This window comes from Bactrocera oleae, chromosome 5, assembly GCF_042242935.1.
Source record: "Bactrocera oleae isolate idBacOlea1 chromosome 5, idBacOlea1, whole genome shotgun sequence".
NCBI lineage: Eukaryota > Metazoa > Arthropoda > Insecta > Diptera > Tephritidae > Bactrocera > Bactrocera oleae.
This window is the reverse complement of record NC_091539.1, coordinates 46,922,002-46,939,914: the sequence shown is the minus strand read 5'-3', so window position 1 is coordinate 46,939,914 and position 17,913 is coordinate 46,922,002. Positions and strand designations below refer to the sequence as shown.

Genomic DNA, 17,913 nt, shown 5'->3' with positions numbered 1-17,913 from the left:
AACTAAAATCTTTGTATGGCTATGAAGCACCATCCTATACCACTGTGAAAAACTGGTACAACGAATTCAATCGTGGCCGACGCTCGCTCAAAGACGAATTCCGTGAAGGTCGTCCAAAAACAGCCGTTGTGCCAAAAAACATCGATGCCGTACGTGAACTGATAATGCAAGACCGTCATGTAACATACCTTCAGATAGAGGCATGCCTATGCATTTCTCCCACCGGCATACATTCGATATTGCATGAACACCTTTCCAGATCTCGTTGGATCCCGCACAATTTGACAATCGCTCAAAAAAAGGCTCGTGTGGATTGGTGTAAAAAATGCTGAAAAAATACGATCGCGGTGCTTCAAAAGACGTTTATAAGATCGTCACAGGTGACGAATCATGGATCTATGCGTATAAGTCCGAAACAAAACAGCACAAAACAGCAATCGACCGAAAAAAAAAAACAAAAAAACCATTTTCGTTGATAAATATTCGTATTTTCATTATTAGGACAGAAATATATATAGCAGCCCTCGTAGTTGATATTAAGTGCAATTTAATCTTGAATATTGCTGACGTGTTACATGAGAAAAAAGATCGCAAAAATTTAGTATTTCGAATTTCTAAAATATGTAATCGCAAATAGTTGGAAGCAATATAAAAATAAAACAAAATAATATTAATAAATATTAATATGATAATAATTAATTAAACGCAAAGAATTATACGAAGAATCTGGCCAACCAGCCAAATCAACGGCAAAGCCGAATGTCCATAAAGTTATGGACCATGGTCCGTATTTGATGGGATCAGAAGGAAATGCTGTATATGCACTTCGTAAATAGAGTGAAACCATTAATGAGGAACGCTACCGAATACAACTCATTAAATTGAAGCGAGCTTTTGTCGAAGAACTTTGCGACTTGACACGAGGCAATAATTTTGATTCATGACTACGATCGGCCTCTTGTTGCAAGACCGGTTAAAAACTATTTGGAAAACAGCGGCTGTGACACAGACCTTACCCCTTCCGACTACCATTTGTTCCGGTCTATGCAGAACGCTCTCACTGGAATACTGTTTTCACCTTTTAATTTTGTCATGTAAAAAGTGTACCACCCTAATAAATTTATATCATTACCCGTAAATGTAGGTATGTTTATGGTTTGGTATATAATTATGTATATTCTAGTGTACATAATGATATCCGATTGCAGTTTTAGGTGATTGCAAATAGAATTTAAGATAATACTTCAATGATAAATAAAATTTTCTTTGTTTTAGATAGCACGTCTGTCGGCAATAGCTATTACACATTCAAGTAATGATTCATTTTGTACATAAATACATATATACCATATATAATTTTTAATACGCCATTGATACTAGCATATTCAGAACTGCACTCAGTTATTTCAAAAAGTAATGCTTTAATGACAGCTATAGTGATTCGATCTAAACAATTTCTTCGGAGATGGTAGCGTTGCTTTGGATAATAATCTATGCCAAATTTCGTCAATATATGTAACTTGAGAAATAAAAAAAATTTCCACATAATATCTTGATTTTGATCGATCTGTTGGTATGGCTATGGTGGTCCGATATCGGCGATTCCAACAAATGAGCAGCTTGTTGCGGAAAAAGGGAGGTGTGCAAACATTCAGATCGTTATCTCAAAAACTGACTTTAATCTGCTCAACGTTACACGAGCGCAAAAAATAAAATTCTAATTGGTTCAAAAAGTAGTTTTCAATTGTAAATAAATAACCAGAAAATAATTAATTTTCAAATGTTATCGCAGTAGAAAAGCAGTTCTTATCATCCGAAACTAAACCTGTTTAGTATATTCACAAACTGGTATGTAGTATACATGTGACTCGACGCGGGCAGGTGCGGCGTAAAAGGGGCCAAACAAATTACACTTTCTACGCGCTGAGTCAATATAGCGTTATGTACGTCATTTTATGCAGTACCATGTACAACATATGCATAATTAAATATTTATAGACGTGATTAGTTACTTACGAATTGTACAAGTTTCAATATGCCGGGCACTGTCGTAAAGTATTCGATATTGATTTTTAATGCGCTCAGGCCACCGCCACCGCTGGGTGCAGTTGTTTGTGAGGTAGTGGTGCGTTCAACGGTAACTACTGTTTCCACCATTTTTAATGACTTTGTTTTTTTTCCGCTTTTTTCTTTTAATAAAATATTACTGCGATGCAGAAGTTAGTACACTGAGGTTAACTAGAAAATAATAGCACAAGAGAAAAGGATTTTTTTGCAGATTAAAGCGGCAAGGTCTCGAGTTTTCTGTATTTTTTATTTATTATTATTATTATTTTTTAATAATTGCTTTATATATTTGCTTTACGCATTTATTAGAGATTCACTGACGCGCAACTTTCGCTCTTTTAAATTAAATTATTTGTACTATATACAAATGTATTTATATATTTACACACACATTAGTACTAGTGTGCATATGACTTTGTAGTAATCGACTTATGTGTAGCTAATAACCATATAGTCTCACTGCATAGTTGTAACTAACGGTTTGTTGAGTTTTTGTTTGGGCTTTAAGTTGGTTTTGGACAATGAACTCGACCGTAGCGTGATCGCAGTTTCAAGCAAAATCAAGTAAACACAAAAAAAGACAGCCGGCCAAAATATGTATGTATATAGAACACGCACACACACACTAACTAACTAGTTTGTAACTAAATGGGAATGACTGAGCCAACAGCCACAACAACAGGAGCAACTAGCAAGCACTCTCTCGGCTAACTAGTATTTTAGACAAGGCGAAAGGAATGCTAAAAACCGCGGTATACATATGTATACGTGTTGAGAAAATTATCATAAATAACTGGTATAATTTTGTTCTTCATTAATTTAAGCGATTTTTAGAAATTCCTTACGTCTTGTACTACAGTTTTCTTCACAATAAATGGTTTTAAAAAAAAAGTTGTTTGAATTGCAAAGTGCACTTTTTCGCAATGCCAAAAAAAACGTACTAGGCCACTTGTTAACTACACACAAACAACAACGCGCACATACATATGTATATGTGTATGTATACATTCCCTATAACCCTTTCCAATACGCCTCTATCGTTTTAACACTTTTCTTTAAGACTCACCGTTCCGTACCGATCTTAGCCGTTTGAACGCGTTATTGCAACTGATTGTTGATTGTATTGAGTCCGCTAGCCGCTAGCAATAAGTTGTTTCGGAGTTTGGACAACCTCTCTAAGTCAAATTGTGTCGTGGGCAATTGTTGCTCATTTCGCTTCGCTTGTTTTCGTTTGTGGCGCTCTCGTTTAACTAGAGTAAATTGAAGCAATATCATTTTTCATTTTATTAATTTATATATATGTATATCTACATGTGTGGCTGTTTTGTAGTGTTACTTTTATCTGTTCTTACCTTTATATTACGACTCCATGAATGTGTTGCATCGGTGAGATTGAAATTGCTTTGGAATTCCGCAGCGAATTGAATGTTTTCGCTTTAAGTTGATATCATTGCGCCAAACGAAAGCTCTCTGTGAAAATGTAAGACAGTATTGAGATTTTGTTAGAATAATATTTCTCATATCTCTACTTAATTTACACTAAGCAACTAAATAGAAAAAATAAATTGTATAAGAAAATGTGAATATTCAAACAATTTAAATGAAGAATAAGATTAGTATTAGAAATATGTGCACATGTACCTTGCGGCGAATAATCAAAGTCCAGTATTCATTGCATTCCGCAGCAGCCCAAACAGATATCAAGATTATTGACTGAGTCCACAAAAAGAGTTTGGTTCTTTCTTGCAAGTGCATCAGCGGCCTAGTTCTTTCGATATCGCCGCCCTCCTCCTCTTCATCTCTAGATGAACATTGTATTGCCAAAGCATGATTTGCGCGAATTGAAATATCTAAAGGCATCTAAATTGTACAATTCTGGCTTAGATCGAGATAGCTATGGTAGATCCAAAAAATATTTGGATAGTGTTTAATTTGGGGTCCATCGATAGCATTGTTCTCTTATTCCCTCCTTAATTTAATATTCTTCGAAGCACTAGTGAATATATCCACGATCAAAAAATGACGCACCATTTGTCTATGTAACGCGATTAAAAACTTTTTTATTTCATTGTGTGGTCGATTCGCCACTCTCCAAGGATGATTGGGGAACAGTAGACAATTTTTATATGCTAGCTTATTAGGCATTATTCGTTCTGGTCTTTCATATGCAGTCACATGATCGAAATTTGAAAAAACTTGTGCTTGCAATGCAATTGTCGTGTGATTTTGGAGATTTTTAATAATCCTAGACTACATAATGTCATTTCAAAAGCTTGAACTTATAAAATTCTATAATTTTAAACAGATACTATATTATATCATATCCTATTGTACTATATTATATTACATTATACATATTTTTAATAATAAAAATAGTATTTATGATAGCTTTGCCCCTTTATTTTTTCTGGGGTGCATTTGACAAAAATAATATTAGCCTGCAAAGACCGATAACGCATGGAACTGGTCCACAGATTCCTCTTAAAATAGGCGCCCATGTCATGTGTTTTTGGAGATTTAGCTCCTTCATGAGCTCCTGAGTGGAGGAAAATGCCTCTCACCCACCATTACACAAATTCGGTTACTTCGTCTCTCTCAACTTTGGATGTTGGTTTTAATGGCCACATGGAGATCGCGCTGAACCGGTAGTTCAGGCGGAATCCTTGTTTTTTAATATACATGTACGATTCATCATCGATGTCGATGATGAGTTTTCGACTTGAGCCCTCAATGTCGCTAGTAATTATTCGCCAGGCCGTGGTGTTGATGCCCTCATTTTGTGCTTTTATTAGACTTATGGCGAAGTCCACTGATTTGTGGGCGCTCCTGTATAGAAGTGCCGTCATTTTGTGCATTTGTGGTATCTCTTCCCCTCTTCTCGTACTGAGCACTGGGCCCTCCCACCCCTCAAGCTTCGGAGCAACTTCCGTCAACCAAGTGGCGGTCTCTTCATTCTTGCAGTCGACAAGTAATAGTCCCGACCTGAAAAACACTCCGCAAAAAGAGAGAGCGTGCCTCCACCCCTTTAACACCTCGTCCATGATTTTATCTTGAAGGGCGGTGAGCTGTTCCGGCGCCATTGCTTCCGCAGGATAGTTAAGAGGTAGCACAGCTATCCGAATGTCTTTTTGAACCTCCAAACATCTGCGCTGTTTCTCGACCGCATGTGGTTTTGAAGCAGAGTTTTGTTCGCCTTTCAACTGCGTCGTCTGTTGATGTAGATACTGTCTCTGCTTTTTTGGACTGGGTAACAACTCTGGAGTTATCTGCTCGCCTTTTCGTTTCTCAGCATGACCTGTTTTGTCTTGATAAGTCGCCGATGCGCCTAGTACACTGCCCGAAATTGCGGTAACTGGGATAATTTGCTGTACCGCGGGCACAATTTTGAAATCTTGTTGACAATTAGTGGCAGTTGACTCTCTATGGTTTGCTATACTGTTCCTGCCCAGCGCAAGTTCATTTGCCTCGTCAGGAGTTTTTCCCGCTTGCAAGTGTCTGAGGTACCACTTGACGGTCGCCCCACTCATTCCCACTCTGCGGGGATCGTTCAGCCCTCCAGGACAGCCCAAAGCTGGTTGAGGAGGCTTCCTTCCTCCCCTTTTCCTCTTTTTCTTCCTCTTAGACACCCTCCCAGTAATGGGCCGGTGTGATTCTACCGATTTCGAGCAGGGTATTGTTGTGCTAGTGGGCGGTATTGTGGTGTTCCCTTCACTATCATTCTTCACGTTAAGCGTGCTTGCGGCAGGAAATTCGCAAGGCGTTCCTACCACCAACACACTGGTGGAGGGCATATCGTCGTCCCTCGCTTGCTCTTCGGAGAGCGACAGTTTTTTTTCTGAAAAGACGTCTATGAAACGGGATTCATTAGTAGCCGACGGGGTGCACCCGTCGTTTATGTTATTATTGTTGTTGTTGTTGTTTGAGTTTTTGGTGTTTTCGTTGTAATTCATCTTGTTCTTACGACCATTAGCTCGTAATGTTGAGCATTTTGGTCTATTATTTCTTAGGGGGAACTAAAAGTCCACCGCACCAGAGCCCCATGACGCGGTAAGGCCACCGTTACTTCCCAAGGCGGCCAGGTGTTGGGAAGGCTCCGTTAGAATACAGCCGAATTAATCTCCTGGCTGCAAATCATCCAATGGGCACGGGAGTCGCATAACACCCTGGATTAGGAGGTGGCAGCTCTTGGTCGTCGTCCGCAAGCTATTTGTGGCAATATAATAAAGCTTTTATAGAATATTTACTCCCATTGGGTAAATCGGTCTTGCGTTACGACTAAGCCCCTGCACCGCGACAAGGTGTCTGCCTTAGCAGGAGAAGCGGAAAATGAACCTCTGCGATACTTACGAGTACCACAAAAAGACCTCGAAGGCATTTTCCGGCGATTCACCAGGTGATAGGGAAATCACTAATAGCATAAAAGAATACGCTAACGTTTTATTTATTTAATTACTTTTAAGTCCATTAAAAATATAAGGAAACACTCGATAAAAATAAAGAACAAAATAGTTCAGAAAGGGCTAAATTATGCTGGAAGTGCAGCCTAGGTAGGTGTTACCACGACCATTGCCCAATTTTCTCAATGTTTTTTTCACATGGTACCTACTGTCTTTATGTTAAATGAAATGCTTCTGAGATTTTAGTTTTTATAGTCTTCAACATAGCAGTACATACATATTCACATTTTATGAAGAATTGCTAGAAAATGATTTCCGTCTGGTTCGTCTGCTTGATATACATACGAGGTGTATTCAAAGGAAAAGGTGAATTTTGATTTTTCGCGGGCTGTGTACATTCGATTATCAATATTTTGCTTTTGTTATAATGGGGCACATATATTATATTTATCATGTAGGAGCCAATTTCAATTAGTAGTTTGTTAGTCACGTTTTTGTGTGCTCTTCGATTTTTAACTTTTGAAAGAAATTGATGGAATATTATATTATTTTATATATATATTATATATTTTGCCTTAAAAATTAAAAAAAAAGTGCTCCAAGGCACTTGAAATTTTTTCTATGGTTTTAGGGGAGTCCACTTTGTCTCAAAAAAGTGTTTATAAGTGGTACAAGCGCTTTGCAAAAGGACGAGAATATGTTGATGACGATGAGCATCCTGGTGGTGCGACCACGTCAACAAGCGAAGAAAACATCGAGACAGTGAAAAAAATTGTTCTCGAAAATCGTGGAATCACTATTAGGGAAATAGCAGGTATTAGTAGTATTGTACTATTAGTTAGATGGATGTTAGAGGGATTAGTATCCCTCAGGAGTTGTTGAATGACGTCAACAACGATCCGGGCTTGCTCAATCGGGTCATAACTGCTTCTGCTGTCAGAATCGAAGAAGGAGCTGATGGTCATACCGAAAAGCGCATTTCAGAAGTGCATCGAGGACTTGAGGGGGCATTACTTTGAAGGCGAAAACATAGATATTAATGAACAAATAAGTACTTTTCATAAAAAATCTAAAACTCACCTTTACCTTTGAATACACCTCATATGTAGCTTTAGTAGTTTGGAAGCTATGTAAAACTTCAAAGTTTTAACTACAATACAATTTTTTGTCTTTCCATATCTATCTGTTGACCCACATATACTCACACATTTTCTTAAAACGTCAAGGTGTTAACGATTTCGCGGCACAATCAGGACTTATAATCAACATCACAAAGACAAAAAATTATGTACATTAACACAACTGAAACGCCAGTCCTACAAATCGCCAGCCCGACCCTCGGAGAAGTCGCTAAGTTTTGCTATTTCGGCAGCATTGTCACGAAAACTGGTGGATAACTAGCTCATATACGCAATCGGACATCCAAAGGTTGCGGTGCCTTCGACATGTTGGCTAAAGCTTGGAGATCGACACATATATATGTACATATGTATATCCAGACACACATAGCTAAAGTTTTGGAGAAACACGGTCATTCATGTAGAGAAATTGGAGCGTTAAATAAATCTGAATATAATTTGTTTATTGAGGCGGCCCTATGTACCACCTAGGCAAAATGGAAAAATAATCTTGTCTTTCTACAAATGAAATGTCAGATGTCTTATACATATGTTACAAGAGTATACAAGGTACAATTCAAAAGTTCCAGGAATTTTTAAACAACGCAGCTTCTAGTGGCGCCATCTGTCTGAAATTGTTATCCCTCAATTGTGTATTCTTCAGTGTTGTATAAAATTTATATAACAGATGACTTGTATAACAGCTGAGATATCGCGCTACATGTGACATTACATTTGTAGTGTCGGTCGGAAAATGAGCATCGAACAAAGAGCCAACATTAACTTTTACCAAAACTCATCAAATGATGAAACAAGTTTATGGCGATGATTGTCTATCCCGTAGACGTATTAACGAGTGGTTTAAACGTTTTCAAGAGGAACGGAGAGATGATCAATATCCGCAGCGTCGATTTATCGTATTTTGACAGAAAATTTGGGCCTCAGAAAGGTTTGTGCTCTATTTTTCCCGCACACTTTGAAACTACACGAAAAAGACCTCAGAATCAGACAGATTTGTTGACCAAAAATCGCATTCATATCATCAACCATTCACCCTATTCGCCTGATACGGCACCCTGCGATTTTTATTTGTTCGGAAAACTACATTTGGCCATGAAAGGAAACCGGTATGCTGACGTTGATGCCATCCAAAAGGCGACGACCGCCATCCTCAACGCTATACCGACAATTGACCTAAAAAAGTCATTCGATAACCTTCCTGAACGTGCAAAACGTTGTATTAAGGCGGAAGGAGACTATTTTGAAGGCGACCAATAAATTTTTCAAAAAAAACAATTTATATTCGTTTTTTAATAAAAGTCCTGAAACTTTTGAATTGCACCTTGTATGTACATAAATAAACATATATTTGTTACCCCTCGAAAAATTATTTGTGCGTCTGACAATGATTTTTGTTCCACCAAAGGCGTAAGGAACAAAGCAACAGACCAACGTAAGCAAATATCCTAAAAAATGTCTTGTACTAGTTTCATAATATTTGGCTTTTCCAGAAAACCTAGAACTCGTTACAATTAAAAAAGGGTAATAGCGGCAGTAAAAGGTATATGTATATTTTGTCCAATTTTTTCTTTTGTCATAGTCCTTTCGTTTTCTTATATGGAACGTCAAATACAGACTTTTCTTCATGACAGTCAAATCTACGAAACCGAACGGAAGAATTAAGGACCCCATTACAATTAAAAAAATTATATTTTTTCATATTTCGGTTGGTTATACCCAGGGTTGCAAATAATGCATTAAAAAAATGATTTAATTAACATTTCAATTAAATTTTTTTTTTTAATTTAGTAGTCCCATAACGGGATTAAAAAAAGTTTTATTTCGCATACCGGATTAAAAAACAAATTGTGATCCCAAAAACCGGATTAAAAATTAATAATAAAAAAAATGTTTAATCCTAAGTATATAATTACTAATTGAAAAAAAATTTCGCATTCACTCAAATCAAAAAGTAATATTTTCAATTTTTGATCTCGAACATGTTGGATTAATAATCTTTAAAATACAATTTTTTATTCTTTTTTTTTTTTTATTCTTAAAAACACGCGCTATAAATTCGTATTTGGATATATTACAATGTGTACAGTGTAATTACAATTGAGTTAATTGAAAAATGTGTGCAAAGTAGAGCTTTTCAAATTATTCGATTAACCAGAAAACCGATTATCCAAATATCCGGTTTATAACCATTCGTATGAATACTAACCGAATAATACTATACGAATAGTCCTTTTATTGCGAGTATTTGAATAGATGAAAATTGTTTGAAATTCAAGCAGCCTTTGATTTGTGCACAAAATTTTATTATTTTAATATTTCACTTATTTCAATAAAAATAATAAAATGAATGAACTATTACTATTCGAATAGTTGACCGGTAATCGGTTAGTCGAAAATAAATGCTTAATCGAATAGTCGACGACTTACGACTATCTGGATAGTGCAAACCAAATATTATTATTCGAATAACGTCGTATCCGGTTAATCAGGTTAGTCGATTAGTCGAATACAAATAACTCTAGTGCAAAGTGTGTTAAGTATATATAAATTATTGAAAAATATCACTTTCCGTTCACGAATTTTTCATCTACGCATTAAACTAGGACGATTAAAATAATATATAATTTTGGCGGGCTATTTCGTTGGGGGGCCTAAACTTATCCCTGCCTAAACTATACATTTACCGAAACGTTTTGCTTAGATTCTGGCAGATCATTTATATTAATTTTAATTGATGCGAGATCTTTTTAATTTTATTGTAGACCAGATAAAAATTGGGGTTCATTCCGCTTACATATGTACATGTCTGACGGGTTTTATATCAGTAAGGACAATTAAATTGGTAATACACTACAAAACTAATTGGGAAGAATTATATGCCACTCCGAGAACAAAACCCATATTCGATTGTAACTAAAAGTATTCTGTGCCCAGTGTAAATGACCTACCATGGCCCAACCAAAAAAAAAAAAGACAACAACGAAATTAATTATGCGGTTATGGTAACTTACACGTGCAATTATATCTACAGTATTCTAACGGTTTAGAACAAGTTTAATTCAATAGCATATTTTGTAATTTTATTGTTTTTAATGGCACAAAATACTTTCGCCTGAACAATAGTATAGAGAGAAGAGTTTCATAGCTAAACTTTATATTTGATAAAATGTTTTAAAGAAATGACGAGACGTGATGAAGAATACAATAATCTGTTCAACTTACCAGGTTCCTTAAAACTAATTCAATAATTATTTTATATTCACATCGGTTTTTGCACTGAAACCGCTAAAGCGCGATTGCATTAATTAAGCTTTAACAATGTTGACTACGTTAGCACATTAATTTATCCCACCAACTCTTAAACAATTGCCATTTTATATGAATACGGGTCTAGTCTTAAATATTAAATTCTATTTATATACATACAAACATATGTATAAATTCACTGCAAATAACTTCATATTATATATGTATATGAAAACCAGAGGAATATTTTTACACAGTTAATACTTGTACTTTTATGTAAAGAATAAATATAATTAATATACAGTTATTTATTATTAGCTAATGGCATTCACTTTTAAGTACATATTTACATACACATATAAAAAAATACTGGTATATTTTTCAAATAAATTTCCCTTGTAGTGTATATGTGCTGCATCCAACATAATCGTATGATAAACAAAGAATAATGGCAACTCTATAAAATAAACACTCGTACCGTGACGTGAAAATAAATTTACGCACAGAAAGTCGCTACAGAAAAACTGTAATACTTTTACTTTACGTTACTGTTTCACCGACTACGTTAGTAATAAATATTTACTAAAATGGATAATGTAAAATTAATAAGGCTTGTGAAACAACACGAATATCTCTATAACAAATATAACAAGGATTTTAAAAATTTAGACAGAAAGAAGATAACTTGGCAGCGGATAGCTCGTGAGATGGGCATCAATGGTAAACAAGCGAGTTAATAAAGATAATTTAATTTATTTATATTATATACATATTTTGTTTTTTGTTCTTATGCAGAATCAGAATGTATACGCCGATGGACAAATTTACGTGACAAATACACTAGAGAAAGTAGGAGAATGACTGCACTTGTAAATAATGATATGACAACATCACAAATCTGGCCTCTATTTGATGATATGGATTTTTTAAGGCCACATATAGTACCAAGATCGTAATAATCAGTTGTTGCAGAATTGTGTTTCCTTTACTTACTTTATTGTTTTTTTTTTTAAAGGATTCGACAGACAGTAAATTTTGGGCTGAAAGCTTTTGAAGAATCTAGCAATGGTGATCAAGAAACATATATCGTGGAACAAGACGATACTGTCGACTGTAAATATGTCAATACAGAGTCATTCGAGTTTAAAGGTTCGGAATCACCAATATCAGAGCATGAGATGGAACATGAAGAAGTGGAAGCTTTTCTTCCAACCGAAACGCATTCTTCGACGCTGCAATCAAAAAACCAGATTATTGGCCAGACAAACGAACTAAAAGACCCTCATACAATTTCGCCAAAATTTGCATTTCAGCAAATAAAGGGCAAAAAACGGCATTATCAACCTGACGTTGAGAACGAGATAAGTTCTGCTTTGGAGATGTTCAAACAAGTATGTGGTGAAATAAAAACGACCCATCGAAATCCCGCTGTGCAAGGTTTCGGTCAAATGATTGTGGAGACTATAAGTAGTATGAGTGAACGGAAACAAGCATTCGCTATGCAAAAAGTTACTGAAATAGTAATGAACATAAAAATGGAAGAAGCGGTGAACAAAGAATAGAAAAATTCATAATAAGTGACAATATTTTAATAATTAGTTTAAGATTTAGTGTATTAGGTCAGTAAAATATAAACTAAGTTAATCGTTCATTCACTGTGTCAATAATGCATATATGACGCCATTTCTGAAATTCGACAATTATTACTTACTTTCTTACTACTTAAAATTTCGTCTTATCTGAATCATATGACTTACACTTACTTAATTCTTGAATGTCTGCATTAACTTATGAACAACATATTCTTAATAATTGAAAACAAAATGATAACACGTATTTTTGTTTATTAACATGAACAAGCGAAATGAATTACTTTTTTTTAAAGGTGACAACTTTCTGCTTAAACAAATATTTTGAATTATAATTAGTAATACACATTCAGGGAAAGTTACATTTTATTTCATAGTATTTCCGAAATATTTTGTTTTTTTTACCTTTCCTGCGACCGTAGATAATTTATAAGCTCCAGATCTCTAACCATCAAGGTGACTCTACGCGCATGCAATGCCAATAAATTTGCATCCTCCAATCGACCCTCAACATAAGCTTCAGTGGCTGTTTGGAGCGCCTCAAAAGCGGTTTGTGTTATATATTGGACATCCGTACCTAAACTTAATAAAATTTCACGTACGACACGAGAAAACGCGGCACGAGATATCATAAAATCCACACGACTTGCTAGTTGCTTATAACTTTTCAAAAAGTTTCGATCCGAAATGCCTTTTCTGCTGCGCTTCACCGGCTTATTAGTCTTTGGCCGTTGTAGAGGACCAATTTGGCTTGATTCCACCACACTGCCCTGGGAACGTAGTCTTTGTGAAACGTTCGTTCGGTGGTGGCTGTGGGTGGGCTGAAAAACTCTTTCTAGATCTTGGTCCAATTCGCTGCTGGTATCTGTCTCACCTAAATCTGCTGACTGACGTCTTGGCACTTCTTTCATTGAAGAACTCTTGTTCTTAAATGATTTGGGTCCTGGTTTTGTAGGTGGTCGCATACTGTTTCACTAGTTGATCCTACTTCCTTGGTAAAAGCAATCAATGAATTTAATTAAATTCTAACACAAATCTCAAATTATTCGCCAATGGAGTTAATATATTTAAACCACGTAAATAGATAAACAAATTCGCGCTTCACAAGTTTTACGGCTACAGCATCTACATACGCTACTTGACAGCATTGCCAGTTGTGATAAAATTTAAAGAAAGTTTTAACTTCTAATAAAAGTTTATGCAACATCTATTTAAATGAATATATTAGATTGAATAATTTTCTTTAGAATAAAGAGAAATCATGCGTTAATTTTTAATTTAATTTTTTAAAGAAATTTTAAGGTTTTTTGCAGTTTTAAATCAACACTTTCAGATATATTAGCAACTCTAAATCTTTGTTAAATCGTATCGTGACGCAAAAGAGAAATTTTTCTACGATCATAAAGTCACTGCATTAAGTTCAACTACATTAAGTATACTTAAAACTTTAATTAACTAATCGTTTTTTAAATACTGATTTTAATAACAGTTGACAATGGAGGACTCAAAACTTGTAAAACTAGTTAAACAGCATGACTGCATTTACAACAAAAGTAATAAGAATTTTAAATCCATTTCAAAGAAAAAGGCTGCTTGGCAGCGCATAGCTCGTGAGATTGGAGTTCATGGTATTGTATAGCTCCCAAATGTCGCTATGCAATTGAAAGTATTTCAACATTAATGATGTTATAAAATCAGAACAGGATTGTATACGTCGTTGGACGAATTTGAGGGAACGATTTACGAAAGAAAATCGTCGGGTTAGTGCACTTGCTAATAATGGTATGACTACGCCAAACCTATGGCCGCTATACAATGAATTGTCTTTTTTAAAGTCACACATAATACCTCGAGTGTAAGGAAATGTTCACATAAGAATGAATTTTAAATTAAAACCATGTTTTTATGATAGAAACCGTCAGAAATGGATATTTACGGCTGAAGGTAAGGAACCACAAATGGATTATAGGGCGGAATCTTCAATGGATGAACAAGAAGATACAAATGAATATGAATGTATTGCGGAACCGTTACAATTTAAAAGTTCTGCATCTATCTTGTCCGAGCCGGATACATTAGAGGAAGAGGTTGAGGTTTTCATACCTGACGATACGCGGCAATCATCACCAACGTTTAAATCAGAGGTACCAAAGGCAAAATCGTATCATACACACCAAAACAACAATTTGAAACAAAATTATGAGTCGAATGCGAATCATGATTTATACGCATCTTTAAAAATGATTAAACAAGATTATGACAGTCTGAGATCACGTAACCAAAATCCTGCTGTACAAGGTTTCGGTCAAATGATTGTGGAAACTATAAGTGGAATGAGTGAACGGAAGCAAGCAATAGCTATGCAAAGAGTAACTGAACTGGTAATGAACATAAAACTGGAACCCGAAAGTTAATAAACAAAAAACAGGCGGAAACGTTAACTTCGGCTGCACCGAAGCTATAATACTCTTCATAGATGCATTTTTATTAGCCAAAAAGGTGTAAGCTAATCTATATCTTGATTTTGTTCGATTAGTTAATATGGCAACTATATGCAATAGTGGTGCGAACAAAACAATTGATTCGGCGATTGAAGCGCTGGTTATATAATAATCCATGCCAAATTGTGCAGAAGCCTACATAAATAAAAAAAGCTTTCCATACAGAAACTTGAGGTATAAATACATATTTTACAACTGATCTTAATTAAATATTAATATTGTTTAATATAATTTTATAAACATATCAAAAATGTTAAATAAAATATAGTTCAAAAACTTATAAACTATCTGATATACAACCCAATGTACATATCCGAAGTAATAAAATAGTTGTTTAATTAAAGTAAAAGCTTCAAAAAATTCATGTCATGTAACCATCCGACCAGAGTTAGTTCGAACGCATTAGCATTAAATAGAAACCGTGAGTGAAAACAACTCAGCTATCCATTTAATCCCGACGTCGAGTTTATATGCCACATAGAACACAACGCCATTTCTCCCAAAGATGAAAAGTAACAATTTTCAACAAATCATATGTTTTCATATATTTTTGTAATTTGCAGGCTAGAATTATGCAAAGGTTGGGTTTATACCCGGATTAAAGAAAACACTATTATTTCGTTTAGTTTTTGCTTTTTCACTTTAATTGTTCTGCATAAATTTTTGTTTTGAAATGATTAGTAATTTTTATATTTATTTAACGTGTTTGTTGGTTGTGTAGCAATTTTGTAGTTATTTGTAAAATTTCTTTAAGAGTAAATAAACTGTTGTGGAATTTTTAAAGACAATTTTGTTACTTAGCTGATTTTGAAATGTTTTTTTAGGTTATTGAATTCTTTGTTGACACTTAGAAGTAAAATTATATATAAATACATACATTAAGAGGGGCAATCGGCGTTATTTACTCTTTGTCATTATTCACTATTCGACCATTTTTGTTATGCACATACTTTTAAACTGAAATAATATTAGCAAAGGCTGGCGAATAATGAATTGTAACAAAAATATATCCCAATCTCAGTATTAGATACCAATATACCGCATAATACATGAATACACTACATCTGCTATATATATATTTATATTGAATTTTTTACTTCAGATCGATTTTTTTCGTTTTTTTATTTTACAGATTACAAAAACTCAAGCTTGTAATAGCAATTTTTCTTGGAGAAAAATGGAACAAGCTATCGCACGACTTTTTACGTGATGCACTGCGTTTATATATAAATAATTACTTATCGCTTTTAATTTTTACACTAGTTCTGAGTTTTCGCAAATGATAAATTAAAATTTAATAAAAAAAAATTTATTTTTTCTTTGTGGAAATTAAAAATGTGTTTAATAAAAAAAAATTATAACAGCAGTGGTTTCAAAGTCTCCTTAAGTATTTTTATTTCTTTTGTTTAAAAATTTTCAGTTCAAAAAGTTTTAATAATTAAATAAATTCTAAACTTTGTATTAATATTTTACTGTAATAAAAAGTGTGACAAATACCAAATATTTTTACTGCTTTACTGCATTTTACAGTTTTGTATACAGAGTGACTCCAACTGCAACAAAACAAAATACATACAAAACAATAGTTGCGCTTAGAACTTTCGCATGCCACACAAGTTGACAACAAATATAACTGCAATTTTGCTAAATCTATATAATTTGTATATATCATTCGAATGTTTGATTTCAATAATATATTTAACAAATAATGAAGTGTGTTAGCCATTGTGTGGTTGATTACATGTAATTATTCAGTTTTTGCTATAGTAACTAAAATTTATAATTATTATTATTTAATTTATTTTCTGAGAGCTGCTTCCAAATTTCTGCTGGTAGTATCTACCTTTGAAAGGCCTTATGATTTTTAAGAAGTTCTAAACGCACATAAAGCAATTCCGACTATTGGTTGGTCAAATTTAACGAATGCCCTAGTTGCACAATCCGTTAAGCGCATACCGTAATCGTTTCTAAGATAAACAGTCTAGGTAAGCAGAATGATATACATTTTTATATAGTACAAAGGAGATTCCCTCAGCGGCATTTCACAAAACTATTGAACAGAATATTTTAAAAACGAATAGTTCATAACTACACAGTTGTTTTTTTATTGGTTTACAGCGTAATTTGGAATGCGTAAACAGCCAAAATATTTTTTCAAATTCCTTTTCATAAATTCCATATTGATAGATAAAAAATATGATTTTGTAAAATTTTCTCCCAAAGTGACCAGATCAAATAAATAAACTGATCCAATTAACAATCAAGTTATTAATGTTTTTTTTTAGATATAATAGTCCGGCAAAATTAAACAGAGAATATGAGCAAAGTTATATTCATTTACAACGAGCGAAGTTAGTAAATATATATGTAAAAAAAAAAAACATGATTACAAATAACATACTAAAATTCCTCATCTTTTCGATATGTGGAAAAAATATACTGGAGGTGAAAGGTCACAAAAATTGTAGATCATAAAATTATCTATAAAATATGTGTGAATACTCTTTTCCTAAGACTTAGCGTTTCTGAGATATAATGATCGTTATATGCACACATTTTTAAGTCACATATGAGTACACTATCTCTTAGCGCGTTTTTTTTACATTTTTCATAGATAATTTTATGATGTATAATTTTCGTCTAAGGTAATTTTTTGACACAACTCACCGAATAGTTTTTTCCACATATTGAAACGATGAGTATTGAGATTTTAGTATGATATTTTTAATCATGTGTTTAGCATATTCACTAACTTTCAGCTTGTTGTAAATTTATGTAAGCTTGAAAGTCGGTTTTGGCCGGACCGTAAGCTGATTATTTTGCAGAAAATTCGAGCTTAAAAACTGTGTTTTTGTTTTCGAAGAAATAATTCGATTTTAGATATACAAATAATTACTTTGATATAAAAAAGTGCCTCAAAAGCTATTTTGAATTTTTTCATGGCAAAAGCGCTATTAAAAGTATTTTTTAAACA

At 34.1% G+C, this 17,913-nt stretch overlaps 5 protein-coding genes across 10 annotated transcripts in view; 2 read left to right on the top strand and 3 right to left on the bottom strand.

The window, feature by feature from the left end:
- LOC106616321 (CKLF-like MARVEL transmembrane domain-containing protein 4) overlaps nt 1–4,321 on the bottom strand; it is a 52,381-nt gene extending 48,060 nt beyond the window's left edge. The window contains exons 1-4 of one of the 4 annotated variants that reach the window (XM_070109404.1): nt 3,709–4,321; nt 3,420–3,537; nt 3,134–3,317; nt 2,017–2,238 (exon numbers count right to left, since the gene is read on the bottom strand). In XM_070109404.1, coding sequence (XP_069965505.1) covers nt 2,017–2,157 — 141 coding nt within the window. In that variant the 5' untranslated portion in view covers nt 2,158–2,238; nt 3,134–3,317; nt 3,420–3,537; nt 3,709–4,321. Of the gene's footprint in view, nt 1–2,016; nt 2,239–3,008; nt 3,028–3,133; nt 3,318–3,419; nt 3,538–3,708 lie in introns of those variants that run through there. The other 3 variants (XM_036365894.2, XM_014232934.3, XM_070109403.1) reach the window with 3 other exon arrangements.
- On the bottom strand, nt 4,098–11,108 carry LOC138857243 (uncharacterized). Of its 3 annotated transcripts, none has more exons than XM_070109397.1 (3): nt 10,826–11,108; nt 7,670–7,973; nt 4,098–6,475 (listed from the first exon to the last, which is right to left on the bottom strand). In XM_070109397.1, the coding sequence occupies exon 3, from the start codon at nt 6,015–6,017 to the stop codon at nt 4,635–4,637; it is 1,383 nt and encodes a 460-aa protein (XP_069965498.1). In that variant the 5' UTR covers nt 6,018–6,475; nt 7,670–7,973; nt 10,826–11,108; the 3' UTR covers nt 4,098–4,634. The 3 variants fall into 3 exon arrangements, with proteins under 3 accessions (XP_069965498.1, XP_069965499.1, XP_069965501.1); XM_070109398.1 differs by having other exon boundaries at nt 4,098–5,914; nt 10,826–11,107; XM_070109400.1 differs by lacking the exon at nt 7,670–7,973 and having other exon boundaries at nt 4,098–5,914; nt 10,826–11,106.
- LOC106616297 (transcription factor Adf-1) lies at nt 10,758–12,549 on the top strand. The gene is made up of 4 exons (XM_036365895.2): nt 10,758–10,828; nt 11,252–11,569; nt 11,645–11,801; nt 11,865–12,549. Exons 2-4 carry the CDS (start codon nt 11,437–11,439, stop codon nt 12,409–12,411), a joined length of 837 nt encoding a protein of 278 aa, XP_036221788.1. The 5' UTR covers nt 10,758–10,828; nt 11,252–11,436; the 3' UTR covers nt 12,412–12,549.
- Nucleotides 12,550–12,676: 127 nt separating this feature from the next.
- Nucleotides 12,677–13,590, bottom strand: LOC106616327 (histone H3.3 type c). Its single transcript, XM_014232941.3, has one exon. The coding sequence runs from the start codon at nt 13,401–13,403 to the stop codon at nt 12,840–12,842; it is 564 nt and encodes a 187-aa protein (XP_014088416.2). The 5' UTR covers nt 13,404–13,590; the 3' UTR covers nt 12,677–12,839.
- A 191-nt stretch (nt 13,591–13,781) lies between these two features.
- Nucleotides 13,782–16,413, top strand: LOC138855629 (transcription factor Adf-1-like). Its single transcript, XM_036365902.2, has 4 exons — nt 13,782–13,871; nt 13,928–14,066; nt 14,137–14,293; nt 14,351–16,413. The coding sequence occupies exons 2-4, from the start codon at nt 13,934–13,936 to the stop codon at nt 14,850–14,852; spliced, it is 792 nt and encodes a 263-aa protein (XP_036221795.2). The 5' UTR covers nt 13,782–13,871; nt 13,928–13,933; the 3' UTR covers nt 14,853–16,413.
- The last annotated feature ends 1,500 nt before the right edge of the window (nt 16,414–17,913 follow it).

Bases quoted from the DNA above. Each gene is read 5' to 3' on its own strand.
- LOC138857243 (XM_070109397.1), bottom strand. From the start codon at position 6,017: ATGAATTACAACGAAAACACCAAAAACTCAAACAACAACAACAACAAT.
- LOC106616297 (XM_036365895.2), top strand. From the start codon at position 11,437: ATGGATAATGTAAAATTAATAAGGCTTGTGAAACAACACGAATATCTC. The intron at 11,570-11,644 runs GTAAACAAGCGA...GTTCTTATGCAG, and splicing joins TCGTGAGATGGGCATCAATG to AATCAGAATGTATACGCCGA. The intron at 11,802-11,864 runs GTAATAATCAGT...TTTTTTTTAAAG, and splicing joins CCACATATAGTACCAAGATC to GATTCGACAGACAGTAAATT.
- LOC106616327 (XM_014232941.3), bottom strand. From the start codon at position 13,403: ATGCGACCACCTACAAAACCAGGACCCAAATCATTTAAGAACAAGAGT.
- LOC138855629 (XM_036365902.2), top strand. From the start codon at position 13,934: ATGGAGGACTCAAAACTTGTAAAACTAGTTAAACAGCATGACTGCATT. The intron at 14,067-14,136 runs GTATTGTATAGC...TTATAAAATCAG, and splicing joins TCGTGAGATTGGAGTTCATG to AACAGGATTGTATACGTCGT. The intron at 14,294-14,350 runs GTAAGGAAATGT...TTTTTATGATAG, and splicing joins TCACACATAATACCTCGAGT to AAACCGTCAGAAATGGATAT.